Here is a 14,774-nt window from a genome sequence, read left to right as displayed (position 1 = left end):
ATTAAAACTGTGGTTGTTGACCTCAGAGCCTGCAGGGCTGATTGACCTCTTGGGGAAGAAGGAGTGTGAAGTGAACAAAGAAAATGATGTTTAAGCAGGAAATGTATGTGCAATTTTCCAAGTGCCATGAACAGTTAGTGCCTTTGTAAATATGCAGATAAAGAAGGTTATAGTGGGGAAGCTAAAATCAATTAGTTGAAACCGAAGCAAGATATTTCATGTGTTGACCTCCCAATTGCAGCCATACTATTATGGGAAGGCACTGAATAGAGGTTAAATTTTTCTTTGGAAGGGAAATCATCAAATGATGGTCTTGAATGATCAGTGGCTGAGGCTGGTCATTAATATTTCTTACACTGGACAAGATGGGAAACTATTTTAGATGTGGTGCAGTCCTGCTGTTGAAAGAACAATTGTGCAATTTGATCAAGCAGTGAAACTGGAGACTTTCCAGGTAGTTGTAAATGCTAATCCATAAAGATATCCTAGTTATAGAGACATAAAATTCAGTGTCTATGTTTAATAATAGGACGTGCACCTGGACTGAAAGCTATTGGGTTAGCTCATTGACAACTGAACAGCAGAAAGATGAGTCGACATTGCCATATTTTAGTCAGTTAATATTCAGATTCCTGACCAATGTACCAGCACCAACTATTCAGTGAAACCATGGTTGCCCTATGATATTGTTGTTTGCACTGTCAATGGGCAGAGCTTGACTTCCCTTTTCTCTGTTCTACTGTTGCAGATGGGTCCCAACGTTTGAAACGGTTGTTGAGTTTTGCCATTGGTGGGCTGCTCGGGGATGTCTTTCTCCACCTATTGCCTGAAGCATGGGCCTACACATGCAACAGTAATCCAGGTAAAGAATAAACCCCAAAGCTTGTACTTATGCAGTGTCCACAAAGCAGACAATGCAGCTCAAAATGGCAACAGATGGAGTGATGAGAAACAAAAAGGCTGCAGTTTTGAAAGTTGCTGCCTTATGCGAGCACAGAAAAGAATTTGATAAGCTAATCTCACTGTATCCAAATGGAAGAAACATAGAGAGAAATGATTAGTGATTTTGCCAAGAAGATCTTTGTGCATGAGTTTCATATGTCACATCAGCATTCGGAAAAAGAGAGGGGTATAAATCCAGTACTATAAGCACTGTCAAGGTGAACACGTAGAATTTAATGGGCAATGGTGATTATCAGTATGGTTGGCTAAGTTAAATGCATTAATGTCTCTTTGACTGACAAGAAGCGTACATTGGCAATCCTAGTGGAGTCTGTCAGTGGCTGAGTATTAGAGATATAGCTCAATTTGATGAGATGCAGGAATGTGGGGATTCGCCCGCACAATTCTGTGTGAAAGACTAGAATAAGGATGTTCATATACAATAGAGCATAATGAGATGCTGAACTTTAAAAATAGAGAAATTTGGAAACATGGAAATTATGGTTAAACTCAATGAATCATAGGGTAGCTCAGCGCTACCACCTCACAGCGCCAGGAAACTGGGTTCGATTCCAGCCTCGGGCGACTGTCCATGTGGAATTTGCACATTCTCCCCGTGTCTGTGTGGGTTTCTTCTGTGTGCTCTGGTTTCCTCCCACAGTCCAAAGACGTGTAGGTTAGGAGGATTGGCCATGCTAAATTGCCCGTAGTGTTCTGGGATGTGCATACCAGGGTAGGGGGTTAGGACTGGATGGGACACTCCTCGGGGGGGTTGGTGTGGACTCAATGAGCTGAATGGCCCACTTCCACACTGTAGAGATTCTACATTTTAAAAAAGATTTTAGGCAGTGTACTTTAGGAAGGACTTGGAGACTTAGGGAGGCAGTGGCTTAGTGGTAATGTCACTGGACTAGTCATCCAGAGACTGAGCCTAATGTTCTGGCGACGTGAATTTAAATTCGAAAATTTTAATTAAATTTTTAAAATCTGGAATTAATCAAAATGGTGACTGCCTGATCACTGCCAATTGTTGTAAAATCTCATCCGGTTGATTAACGTCTTTCAAGCAAAAAAATCCTTATTCAGTCTGGCCACTGACGTTGACGCTGCTCTCTGAAATGATCTAACAAGCCAGTTTAAAAGGCATGTAGGGATGCACAGTAAATGCTGCGAGCAATACCCACATGCTATGAAAAAAAACTTTTAAAGAGTTTGGCTGGCATTCGGAGAAAAATGGTCAGAATAGCACCAGAAATGAGGGGCTTACATGACAATTCATGAGCTATTTTTGTTTTCCTTAGAGTAGTGAAGGTAGATTCATTAGAAGTGCTCAACATTACTAAAGGCTTTGATGATGTGGACATGGAGAACTTATTTTCCCAACATTGATAATTGGAGGTTGCAATCTAATGATATTTGGCAAAAGAACTGAGGAAAGATTGCAAATGAAGATTTGAACTGCAATGATTAAAAAAATCATTCCAAAAAACAAAAGTTGCAATATCATGGAGAAAGAATGGGATGAGTTGGCTCATGTATTCACAGGATTGCATCACTAGCTTTGTACTGCAAGATTCTTTGGTTATAGTATGAGGATTTGTATATAGAAAGGGAATGACCTTGAAATTGTTGGTTGTCTTGAATCTAACTAGTTTGTCCTTTTAGGAAAGGGAACCTGCCATCTCAGATGTGGCTTGAGGCCCACACTAAAAGGATTCACCCAAACCATTCTGTGGCTCAGCAAGCCATTCAGTTATGTCATCATCTTTGTCTAACTAGGCAAGGGCAATGAAAATGAGTATTATCTTTTAAAAAAAAGACTTGATGCTCAAATCAGATATGTTCATGAAATAGATCATTGCACAAAGCCACAATTTTGAACCTGAAGAATTGGAATATACCTCATATTCCAGGCTTGCAGTTGCTTGGCACTAGTTCTTGTTTGGCCCATTTTGCCACTCTACTAATCTACTCTTCTAACTCCTTCATTTGTGCAGATGGAAGCCACAGTCGTAAACAGCAGAGGAAGTTGGGATTGTGGGTAATCGTTGGATTGCTTGCGTTTTTCATTTTGGAGAAATTATTCCCAGATAAAGATGAGGATAAAGAGTACCACAAAGTAAGTTATTTTGGTACTACGCAATATAGAAGTACTTGGTAACTATTTACAAGAATGACATAATGACTTGAAACCACCAATTCTTTACAGCCTACCATGAACACCATTGATTAGCCTTCTCTGTATTCTATGTACATGTACACGATAGGCTGTACTCCATTCATTTCACCTCTTTGCATAGTATCTATGAAGGCCATGATTTATACAATGAATGCAGGAAGCAGCATGGAAACAAATCCTTTGGTCCAGCCAGTCCATGCTGAATATAATCCCAAACTGAACTAGTCCTACCTGCCTGCTCCCAGCCCATATCCCTCCAAACCTTCCTATTCCTGCACTTATTCAAATGTCTTTTAAAAGTTGTAATTATACCCACATTTCCTCACATGAACTACCCTCTGTGGAAAACACCTGCCCCTCATGTCTTTTTGAAATCCCCCATCCTAAGGAACAGATAACTACTATTAGCTCTATCTATACCCCTCATTATAAATTTCCATCAGGTTGCTTTTTAATCTCCTATGGTCCAGTGAAAAAAGTACCAGCCTATCCAGCCTTTCTTTATAACTCAAACCTTCCATACCCAGCAACATTCTGGTAAATCTCTTCTTAACCCTCTCCAGCTTAATAATATCCTTCCTCTAACTGGATGGCCAGAACTGAACACAGTCATTAAGTATGGTGCTGGAAAAGCACAGCTGGTCAGGCAGAATCCAAAGATCAGAAGAGTTGACGTTTTGAGCATGAACTGTTCATTAGGAGTGGGGAAGGGGGTGTGTAAGGGGGGGCAGGGAGATAATTAGGAGGGGGGAATGGAGCTGGTGGGAGGTACCTGGGAATGCAAAAGGTAGATGAAGGTGGGGATGATGGTGATAGGTCAGAGAGGAAGGTAGAGCAGATAGGAGGGAAGGGAGATGGACAGGTAGGGTAGTTCAAGAGGGCAGTGCTGAGGTGGGAATGTTGGACCTGGGCTATGGTGGAGGCAGGGGAAATGAAGAAACTAGTGAAATCCACATGGATCCTGTGCGGTTGGAGGGTCTCAAGGCAGAAGATGAGATGTTCTTCCTCTAGGCTTCGGATGGCAAGAATCTGGCAATGGAAGAGGTCAAGGATTTGCATGTCCTTGGCAGAGTGCGAGGGGGAATGCAAGCCCTTTGGCAACCTCCACTGCTAACCTCTATCCACCTGATGCCTGGAGGAAGAACGCCTTATCTTCTGCCTTGGAAACTTAAACCACATGGGATCAATGTTGATCTCGCCAGTTTCCTCCTTTCCCCTGCTCCCACCTTATCCTAGATCCAACCCTCCAGCCCTCTTGAACTGTCCATCTCCCTTCCCACCTATCTGCTCCACTCCTCTCTGGCCTATCACCATCACCCTGCCTTCATCTACCTATCGAGTTCCCAGCTACCTCCCGCCAGGTCTCTTGTCTACCTGCCCCCCAATTGCTGATGAAGAGCGGATGTTCGAAACGTTGACTTTCATGCTTCTCAAATGCTGCCTGACCGCTTGTGTCTTTCCAGCACCACACGTCTTGACTCTGATCTCCAGTATCTGTGGTCTCACTTTCTCCCAGAACTGGACACAGTATTCCAATGTCCTGTACAACCTCAACATGATTCCGCAACTCTCACTCAAAGGACGAGGCAATGAAGCATGTCAAACGCCTTTTTAACCACCCTGTCAATTTGTGACGTAAACCTCTTGGTGTCATCTGTTTTACAACTCTACCCAAGGCCCTACTATTAATTATATAAGCCCTGATGAAGGGCTCATACCCAACCGTTGACTCTCCTGCTCCTTGGATGCTGCCTGACCTGTTTTTTTTTTGAGCACCACACTTTTCATCTAAGCCCTACCCTTGTAGGTTATGTCAAAATACAATGTCTTGCATTTATCCAGATTGAACTCCACTTTACTAATCAAGTCAGCGCTCATCTCTCATGCAGTATAAATGTTATTTTTCCTTTATGTTGGTATTTCCAGTGAATTGTCCTTATGAATGCAACACAAACATTTTTACTAAGTGTCATTTTTCATCAATAAAATGAAAACTTTCAAGTTTATACACCAAATGACAACTATTGATGACTCTGAGAATTCCACTGAATTGTAGATGTGTTCATTATAACTACTAGCACTGTAAAACTGTTCTGGACTCATCTTATGATGGTATCCCACCATGACAAATAATCAGTTACACCAAAGTTAATGATTCACAGGCAGGTTAAGGAACTTCAGTTTCACCAGTCAATCATTTTCGAAAGTTGTCACTTCCTTGCCTTTCCAACTTACAAGAACAAAATGCAGATGCCTTTCTCTAGAAGGAAGTGAGTCTTGCTAAAATTCAGTGCTACAAGAGCTGCCAGTATGCATTGTCTTATCCCAGTGACTATTTGATACAAAGCATGTTGATTTTGATCTCACGTATAGAGGGAATATATTCAGCATAATGTCTGGGTCAACACTTTGCCAGGGACAGACCAAAACTAATACCACTGTCTTAATTTCTCCTGTTGTCGTGTTCCTTCTACATGTTCAAATATTAACAGTTTTCCTTCTCATATAATGTTAGACGTATTCCATGGATAAGGTATTCTACATTGTAACATCCCTCTTTCCCAGCATTGTGTTCCTGCACTCCCCAAGCCAATCAGTCAAACATATACTTTCACTTTTGTCAACTTAAATTTATTTTCATCTTAATTTCAGAACATGAAGCCCCCAGTGCACCATAAATTGAACTGTCCAGAGCAGATTTACAGTGTAGGTAGTTGCAATGAACAGTCTATCAAATGAATTATCTCAGTAATCAGGATGTTTGTGATTGGTATGTGAACTGAAAGCTTTCATTTGCTGGTCAGGCATGATCAGTAGTTGGGAACCTGGCTAGCTTTGTTCATAGATTTTGATTTAAATTGTCACTCTGCAAGTTCCAGCAGATGCTGGAGGTGGAACCTGGCATCTTTCAGATCTGAAATTCTGATCTATCAGTCGGTTTTTATACTGGTACTTTGAACAATACAAATGGAGCATGATGAGATCAGTATTTTCATAAGTAGCTCACTTGGGTCATTTTTGACTATTCCATAGTGCTGCTTGGTTTTTCTCTGTATTTCTTTTGATATCTTTCCATTTTGTTGCACTTGATTGCCTACTGATTTATTTGGTCTTAGTGTTGTTGGACTGAGCTGCGAAGCTAGCAATTCTTGCTGGTGACATTGTTTATCTTGTGGTATTTATAATCTAAGATGTGAGTCAAATACAAGCAGCTGTTGAAATGTTACAGAGTAAATTACAATGCCTTTTGTTTTCACCAAAGTGATTCTCCTGGAATTGTAGTGACATCTTTAACAAGCAGCCTTCAAAACCCAAGAGGAAGCAACAGAGATAAATCAAATGTTAGAATTTCAAAATATGTTCTATAACCCCTCTATTTGCAATATTTACATGAATTTGAAATACATTGCCTCCAAACCCAGTGATGGGTTCCAATCTCTTTAGTACATGACCATTTCTCCTCATGGGTGCATAGTTGATGCATCGTGATATGCAATTTGATATTTCACAAAAGAAACCTGTCTTAACCTACAAGTATTTGCATGAAGATCAGTGAGGTGCTACAGGGAGGTTAGGTGGCTGCCTTGAATAAGTGAAGTATTCTGTTTGACTAAGTGGAGTATTCTGTTATGTGTTTACTGCTCAATCAACCCCGCTGAAATAAATTATCTGGTCATTATCTAATTGTTTGTGGGATCTTGTCGATGTGAAATTGACTGTTTTTCCTGCATTAAAACAGTAATTATTTTTCACAAATACTTCTGCTTTGGCATGTCCTAAGTCTAGACAAGTACAAATCTTTCTTTGTCTTTTGAAAACAAATTGCGCCCACTTCCGGCAGCAAATGAGCTTCTAATTCTCTTTGCACCTGAAATTTTGTCATTCTCCTCTCAGGAACCTTTTGAGATCAAGAATGGACATGTCTGTCTAGATAAAGCAATTAAACACCTTAAAAATGGAAAACTCATTCCCTCTGCTAGCACTCGCCGTAATGGTTCTTGTGTCCAGCTTAGTAATGGCCACTGCCGTAACTCCACTCTGCAGCTCAAGGTTTCAACTCAGCCGGTTCAAGTCATTAAGGTAAGAGGTCACTGTTGTTTGTCGCAATTGATCCCTCCATGAATCTGTTTTTAATTTTGAAAATTTGACCTTGACCGTTGTTTTATAGATTAGTGGGTACCTGAACCTTATTGCCAATGGTATTGATAACTTCACACATGGTCTAGCAGTGGCTGGGAGCTTCCTCGTCAGCAGAAAGGTAAGGAATACAGAAGGAAATAACTTGCAAAGAGAATGGTGAGATGCAAATCTTTGTATCGATAACAAATTGTGTTTGTATAGTGTCTTTAATGTAGTACCATGTCCCAAGGTATTCACAGGGTCGTATCAAACAAAAAAGTGGTGATGAGCCAAGTAAATTATTGGCAGATATTTTAGAGTGGGTCTTAAAAAAGGAAAGATGTATGGCAGAGTTTAGGGAGGGAATTTGGTAGTCCAGGGCCTCGCAGATGAAAGTACACTTTCCAGTTGTCATTGCCAATTAACATTGACTATGTTAAAGGTGGAGAGTGCCAATATTTGAGGATCGTGTGGCTAGAGGAAGCTACAGAGGTAAACCTGGACAGTGTAGGGAGCATTGTTATCAAGTGCTTTACAAACACAGATGAGAGGTTTACATTCAAAGGGCTATTTAATCCTGAGCCAATGGGTGAATTGGACAATTGGTTTCTGCTTGTTAGAACTGCCACAATCTGGCGGTGAATCAATATACTTGGTGTGTGGCCACAGAACTTTAGGAATTGCCCGAATAACTCATGGGCCCCTGAGCACACACTGCCCCTAAGTTAATCATTAATATTGATCTGATTAAAAAAAAAATCAACAAAGTTGCACTTCATCTCTTTAGAAATTCTTGTTCAGAGGGAGGCAAGTCATTATGGGTTGAAATTCATTTCAAAATCATTGGTGATTTTATATGGGCATGGGTGTGATAGAATGGTATATCCAGCTGTGAGTTAGAGATTGAAATCTAATCAAAGTGTTTGTTGGGTTTTATGCTAAATGTTCGATACCTGAGACTGAAGTTAGTTTATGGGCTAGAATTTTAATCAGTGACAGCCAGGACTGTGAAACAGCTCTTTTGCATCCTGATCATTGCTAGGTGTGCATTTGTTTGTCAGTTGTAAATATCACAGGTAATGTCCATTTGTAACCCCTTCTGTAAAACTCCTGGTGATTTAACTCCCAGTGTGAATTATGCAGCCAGTTTTACCTCTATACCTGCTAGTTTTGAGTAGCATATTAACTTGAAAAGAAGATCGATTAGTTAACACGAGTATAGAATAGGCTTGAATGAAACTTTATTCAGGTAGGCAACATGTAACGAGTGGTGTACCACAGGGACCTCAACTGTCCAAAGCTGATATAAATGACTTGGATAATGAGATTGAAGGTAAGTTGCCAAATTTGCTGATGCCACAAAGATGGGAAGGGGAAGGTAAGTTGTGATGAGGATATAAGGACTCTGCAGATGGATATTGATAGAGGGCAGAGATGTGACAAATGGAGTGTAACTTGGGAAAATGTGAAATTTTCTTTGGCAAGCAGAATTAGAAAGAAGTGTATTTTATAAATAGTATATTGAATGGGCAGAGATGTGACAAATGGAGTGTAACTTGGGAAAATGTGAAATTTTCTTTGGCAAGCAGAATTAGAAAGAAGTGTATTTTATAAATAGTAAGAGCTTGTAGAGCCTGAGATGCAGAGAGGCACATGTCCTCATGCATGAACGATAAAAGATTGATATGCTGTTACAGAAATTGATTAGGAAAGCTAATTGAATGTTATTACTAAGTGCAAGAAGATTTGAATGCAAAAGAAAGGTTATGCTTCAATTGTACAAGGCAATGTCGAGGCAACACCTAGAGTACTATGTATAGTATTGGTCACTTTATTTAATGAAGGAAGTAAATGTGTGAGAAGCAGTTCAGAGAAGGTTTACAACATTAATCTCTGGAATTAAACAGTTGTTTTATATGGAACGGTTGGATGAGCTCAGCTTGTAACTTTGGAAATGTGGAAGAAGAGACTTGATTAAAACGTATCCGCTCCTGAGGGGTGGATGTGGAGACAATATGTCCTGTTATGAGATAACCTTACAGTAGGGGTCGCATTTTAACATAAGGGTCACCCATTTAACACAGATGAGGTCATTTTTTTTTTCTCTGGGCTTTGAGTGTGTTTAGAACTTTCTTTCTGAGTAGGTGTTAGAAGCAGAGACCTTTAAATATTTTTAAGGCAAAGTTGGATGGATTTTTTGTTAAGCAACAGGATAAAAGGTTATTGGATAAGCAGGAATATGGATTTGAGGTTGCAGTCATATTAGCCATGATCTTGTTGAATGGTAGAGCAGACTTGAGGGACTGAGTTGCTTCGTCCTGCTTCATGTTGAAATGTTTTTATGTAGCAGTTGTGGAGCTTTCAAGGTCAGTCTCAGTTTGCTTTGGAATGATGGAGAAATAATGTTCTGTTCTAAGAAAGTTATTTAGAAACAATATAGGAACCCAACACAGACCCCTTCTCTTCATTTCAGAATCTGTGCTCCAAGTGTAGACAGACCGCTTGTGCTTGTACTGCACTCATCTTCATGGTCAATCTTCTTCAGTAGTCCAAGCAAAAATGCTTGCTTACAAAGACTGATCAGTGACTACTGGTCTTTAAGGTCTTTAATTCAGTCTTTAAGGATGAGGTTGTCCTGTTCTATTCAACAAAGTGGTAGAAATATTGCAGATCTGGCAGCACCTGCAAAGAATGAAACCGTTCATGTTGCATGATTGATGACCTTTCATCGTACTTGGAAAACATTAGAGATGTAACATGTTTGAAATGAAAACAGAGGCAGCCCTCAACCTTGGCAGAGGCACAGGAGGAAACATTGGAGAAAGAGTATGGAGATAGGTGAGACTAAATAACGAAAAGTTTGATGGTGAAAAGAAAACTTGGGTGCCAACAGGACAAGCAAAGAAACAATAAATCAATGGATCTAGAGGAGGTGGTGAATGGGGGCAAACAAATCCTACCAATAGCTGCTGTGCACAAATATTGTTTAGAATGTCATGTTGCTGATTGCCATGTTGACTCAACATGGCAGTACGACATTGAAAGATGAGGTGCTGTTCTTGAGCTCTGTCAGAACAGGACAATAGGCTGAAGACTGAGCAAAGTGGGAGAGTTAACAGGACATGCTGTGTGTGTGTGTGTTTGATCTAGTAAGCAATTGATTTTATTGGGAATTTTTTTGAACACCTTGAAAGTTAATATTTTTTGGGTGTAAGAACAGATTTTTTTTCTACAATTCATTGTAGTTTGTTTGATATCATGATTTCTTTGTCATGGTTCTGTTCAGCTATCTCTACACTGGGCTGGAGTTAACTCTTAAGCAGTGTAAAAAATCAGTAATAAAAGTATAGTATCTATGGTTGCATTACCTGGTACTCATTTTGACCTAGTCAACTATTGGAGACAGAGCATTGCTGTTGTTGAGATAGTTAATGTGTAATCATACTTTCCTCTAGGTTGGACTCACAACAACGCTGGCTATTCTTCTCCACGAAGTTCCACACGAGGTGAGTGAGCTGAGACTTGTGCGAATAATTGATCTTCTATGAACGTTTTTAAAAAGTACACTTCCCTCATATAGGAACCTTCTGCTTCCCAACTCTTTATTTTTCCAGGTCTTTGGATGGACAGATTAGTGAGGAGGGCAGTCATCCATATAGCACAAAGTAAAGCAAATGTGATTTTTCGTCACATTCATACGATCTGCAGACAGAGCTCACTCAGCCCCTTGTCTCTGTGCTGGCTCTGTGTAAGAGCAACTCTGCTAACCCCACTCACCCACACTTTCCCCTTAATCCTGCATTTTGTTTTCTCTTGCACTTAGCCATTTCTCTTTTGTAAGAGATTAAGTCTGCCTTTACCACATTTTCAGGCAGTGCATTCAGACCTTAACCACTGGCTGCATAAAAATGTTTTTTCTCAGGTCATTGCTGCTTCTCTTTTCAATCACCTTAATTTGCTTTCCCGTCTGTCATTGTAGCATCAACAAGTTCGGTTCCAAAGCAATTGGTCCATTCATCCAAGTCATTGACATAGATTGTGAATAGTTGAGGCCTCAGCACTAATCACTGTGGCATACCATTCAATACAGTTAATAAACCTGAAAATGATGCAATTATCTGGACTCTATCCATTCCAATATATAATCTCCAATACTATGATCTCTTGTGCAGTAGCCTTTTATGGCAGTTTTTTGAATGCTTTTGAAAATCTAAACCTTTTCATCTACTCTGTTTACACCCTCAAAAAAATCTAATAAATTTGACATAGTTTCCTTGAACAAATCCACATTGACTCTGCCTGATTGTTTTATGATTTTTGTAAATGTCCTGCATTTGCCCAATAAGAACATAAGAACTAATAGCTGGTGTAGGCAAATCAGCCCCTTGAGCCACTCTGCCATTTGATATGATCATAGCTGATCTCATCTTGGCCTCAACTCCACTTTCCTGCCTGCTCTTTTAACTCATTATTAACGAAAAAGCTGTCTAGTTCCTCAAATGTGTTCACTGTGTAAACTTTCACCCTACGCAAGGGTAATTAATTCCACAGATTCACGAGCCTTTGAGAGAAGTAATTCCTTTTCATCTCTGTATGGAATTTGCTATTCCTTAACTTAAAACTGTAACCACTCATTCAAAATTGACCCATAAAGAGAAACATCCACTCTACATGTACTTTGTTAATTCCCTTTCGCATCTTCTGTATTTGTAAGTCTCCTCCCATTCTTACGCTAGCAAAAATAGGCCCAAACTATTCAATCTCTTTTCATAAGGCAAGCCTTTCATAAGAATTAATATAGCAAACCTTCTCTTAACTGCCTCCAATTCAGTTGTCTTTCCTTGAGTAAGGGACCAAAACTGTATAAGGTACTCCACATGCGATCTCACCAATGCCTTGTATAGTTGCAACACTTCCCTGCTATTATACACTTCTATTTTAGCAATAAGTGCTACAATTCCATTTGCCCTTCTTATTGCCTGCTGTACCTGCATACTAGTTTTAAGTATTTCCCAGCAATCAATATCTCCCAACTGCCCCATCTCTTGAGGCACACTGTCACCTTCTCTATCCTTCTATTTTTAGACACTGGGAATAATCTGGACATTAATAACTTTGAGACCCTGCTTGCTGGTATGTTCTCTAGTTTGCTAAAATCTGCTTGCAGAAGCTCATCCCTTTTTTCCCAATATGATTATGACCTCTGGTTTCTTTCCCCCCTCCCCAAGTGTTCTGGAGTAGCTTAGTGACATCCTTGAACCTGGTAATAGCAAGGTAATGTAGCAAACACAAAAACAAAAGCAGAACTTGGTGGAAAAACGCGACTAGTCTGGCACTATCTATAGAGAGAAATCAGAGTTAATCTTTCTGGTCCAGTCACCCTTCAAAACTAGCTTCGGAGCTACCAGAAATGGTAGCTTGAAAAAGGTGGTATTTATGCAGAAATGGGATGGCGGGAGAGAGGAGAGTAAATGAAAGGTGAAGATAGAGCTCAAAGAGCGACAAAAACAGTTGGACAAACAAAAGAACTGGTTAAAGGTCAATTTGGGGAAATGAATAGCTGCAAATGGGGACTATTAGTAGCTGCCAATGCATTGTGTATAATAGCAGTCTATGTGATGCCAAGGACTGGTATATGGGAGTGGGACTAAGGACATGGCCTCAAACCCCAAAATTGTTGAACTCTATGTTGAATCCAGAAGGCCGTAGAATTCCCAAATAGAAAACAAGGTGCTATTCTTCCAGGTTGCACTGAACTTCACTGGAGTGCTGCAGCAAGCCTGAGACAGAGGTGTTGGCCGGGGAGCATTGTGTGTGTTCAAGTGGTAGGCAACTGGAAACTTAGGGTCTTTTTTGCAGACAAAACAGGGGTCACTCAGGATGTAGATTTGCTCACTGAGCTGGCAGGTTCGGTTTCAGACATTTTGTCACCATACTAGGTAACATCATTAATGAGACTCTGAATGAAGTGCTGGTGGTATGGCCGGCTTTTAATTTGTGTGTTAAGAGTTCCTTGGGTTGGTGACATCATTTCCTGTGGTGACGTCATTTCCTGTTCTTTTCTTCATGGGGTGGTAAATGGGATCCAAGTCAATGTGTTTGTTGACCCATCCTAGGATGGGTGCGTTGTCCCAGTCGAAGTGGTGTCCTTCCTCATCTATATGTAAAGATACTAGTGAGAGTGGGTCATGTCTTTTTGTGGCTAGCTGATGCTCCTGTCATACAGATGAGGAAGGACACCACTTCGACTGGGACAGCACATCCATCCTAGGACAAGCCAAACAGAGATATGCGTGAGAATTCCTAGAAGCATGGCATTCCAACCTGAACTCTATCAACAAACACATTGACTTGAATCCCATTTACCACCCCCTGAGAAAAAGAACAGAAAATGACGTCACCAACACAAGGAAACCTAAACACACCAATCAAAACCGGGCCGTACCACTAACGTTTCACCTGGAGGCTCACTGATGGCGTTAGCTAGTATGGAAACATCTGAAACCAAACCTTCCAGCTTAGCGAGCAAACCTACATCCAGAACCTCAACCTGAGCTACAAATCTTCTCAAAACTCACTAATAGGTCACTCAATTTACGCATTATTTCCCCAATCTAAAGGAGAATGTGTTGTGAACAGCGAATACAAGAGACTAGATTGAGTGAAGTGTTGCTTCACTTGGAAGATGTGTTTAGGCCCTGGATGGTGAGGACAGAGGAAGTAATAGGGCAGCTGTTACACCTTCTGCAGTTGCAGGGGGAAGTGCCGTGGTGGGTGTGGGGACTTGTTGGGAATGAAGGAGGAGTGGACCAGGGTGTCCTGGAAGGAATGGTCCCTGTAGAAAGCTGACAAGGGAGAGGGACGATAATATATTTCTGGTGGAAGCATCCCGCTCGAGGTGTCAGAAATCGCAGTTAAGATTCTGCAGATGTGGATGCTAGTGGAATGGTAGGTGAGGACAAGGGGCACCCTCTTGTTCTTGTGGGAGGGAAGAGAGGGGTTGGGGACCAAATTGTGGGAGATGGGTCAGATCTCATTTTACGCATGGAATTCTGCAGCCTTCTGGATTTCATATTGAGTTCATCAATTTTAGGGCTTGAGGCCACGTCTACTCCCACCCCCCATACACCAGGCTTTGGCATCACATGAGCTGCTATCACTCAACCTATTGTCAGTTACTAACAGCTCCTCCAATTAGCAGATATTCATTCCCCCAGACTGATCTTTAACCACTCCTTTGTCTGTCCAATTGTTCTCCCCTCTCTTTGAGCTGTATCTCCACTTGTTGTTTACCTCCATCTTCTACATAAATATCAACCTTTTTATAGCTACCATCAGTTCTGAAGAAGGGTCACTGGACTCGAAACATTAACTCTGATTTTTCTCCATAGATGCTGCCAAACTTGCTGCCAAATTTTTCCAGCAATTTCTGTTTCTGTTTCTGATTTCCAGCTTTTTGTAAGGTAATGTACTATCTTGAATTCATGTCTATGGCCACAGTTCTGTTCTGAGCCCTAACTATTCTGTTGATTTG

The 14,774-nt window shown here is 40.7% G+C and overlaps 1 protein-coding gene across 4 annotated transcripts in view; it reads left to right on the top strand.

The window, feature by feature from the left end:
* Positions 1-14,774, top strand: part of slc39a13 (solute carrier family 39 member 13) — a 60,317-nt gene that overhangs the window by 30,114 nt on the left and 15,429 nt on the right. For all 4 annotated transcript variants that reach the window (XM_060838697.1, XM_060838698.1, XM_060838696.1 and 1 more), the window contains 5 exons: positions 749-862; positions 2,940-3,061; positions 7,016-7,201; positions 7,290-7,379; positions 10,696-10,746. In XM_060838697.1, coding sequence (XP_060694680.1) covers positions 749-862; positions 2,940-3,061; positions 7,016-7,201; positions 7,290-7,379; positions 10,696-10,746 — 563 coding nt within the window. The remainder of the gene's footprint in view (positions 1-748; positions 863-2,939; positions 3,062-7,015; positions 7,202-7,289; positions 7,380-10,695; positions 10,747-14,774) is intronic.

Source organism: Hemiscyllium ocellatum, chromosome 18 (assembly GCF_020745735.1).
Source record: "Hemiscyllium ocellatum isolate sHemOce1 chromosome 18, sHemOce1.pat.X.cur, whole genome shotgun sequence".
Lineage (NCBI taxonomy): Eukaryota > Metazoa > Chordata > Chondrichthyes > Orectolobiformes > Hemiscylliidae > Hemiscyllium > Hemiscyllium ocellatum.
Note: the sequence above shows the minus strand (reverse complement) of the source record. Positions and strands in the feature narration are given on the sequence as shown.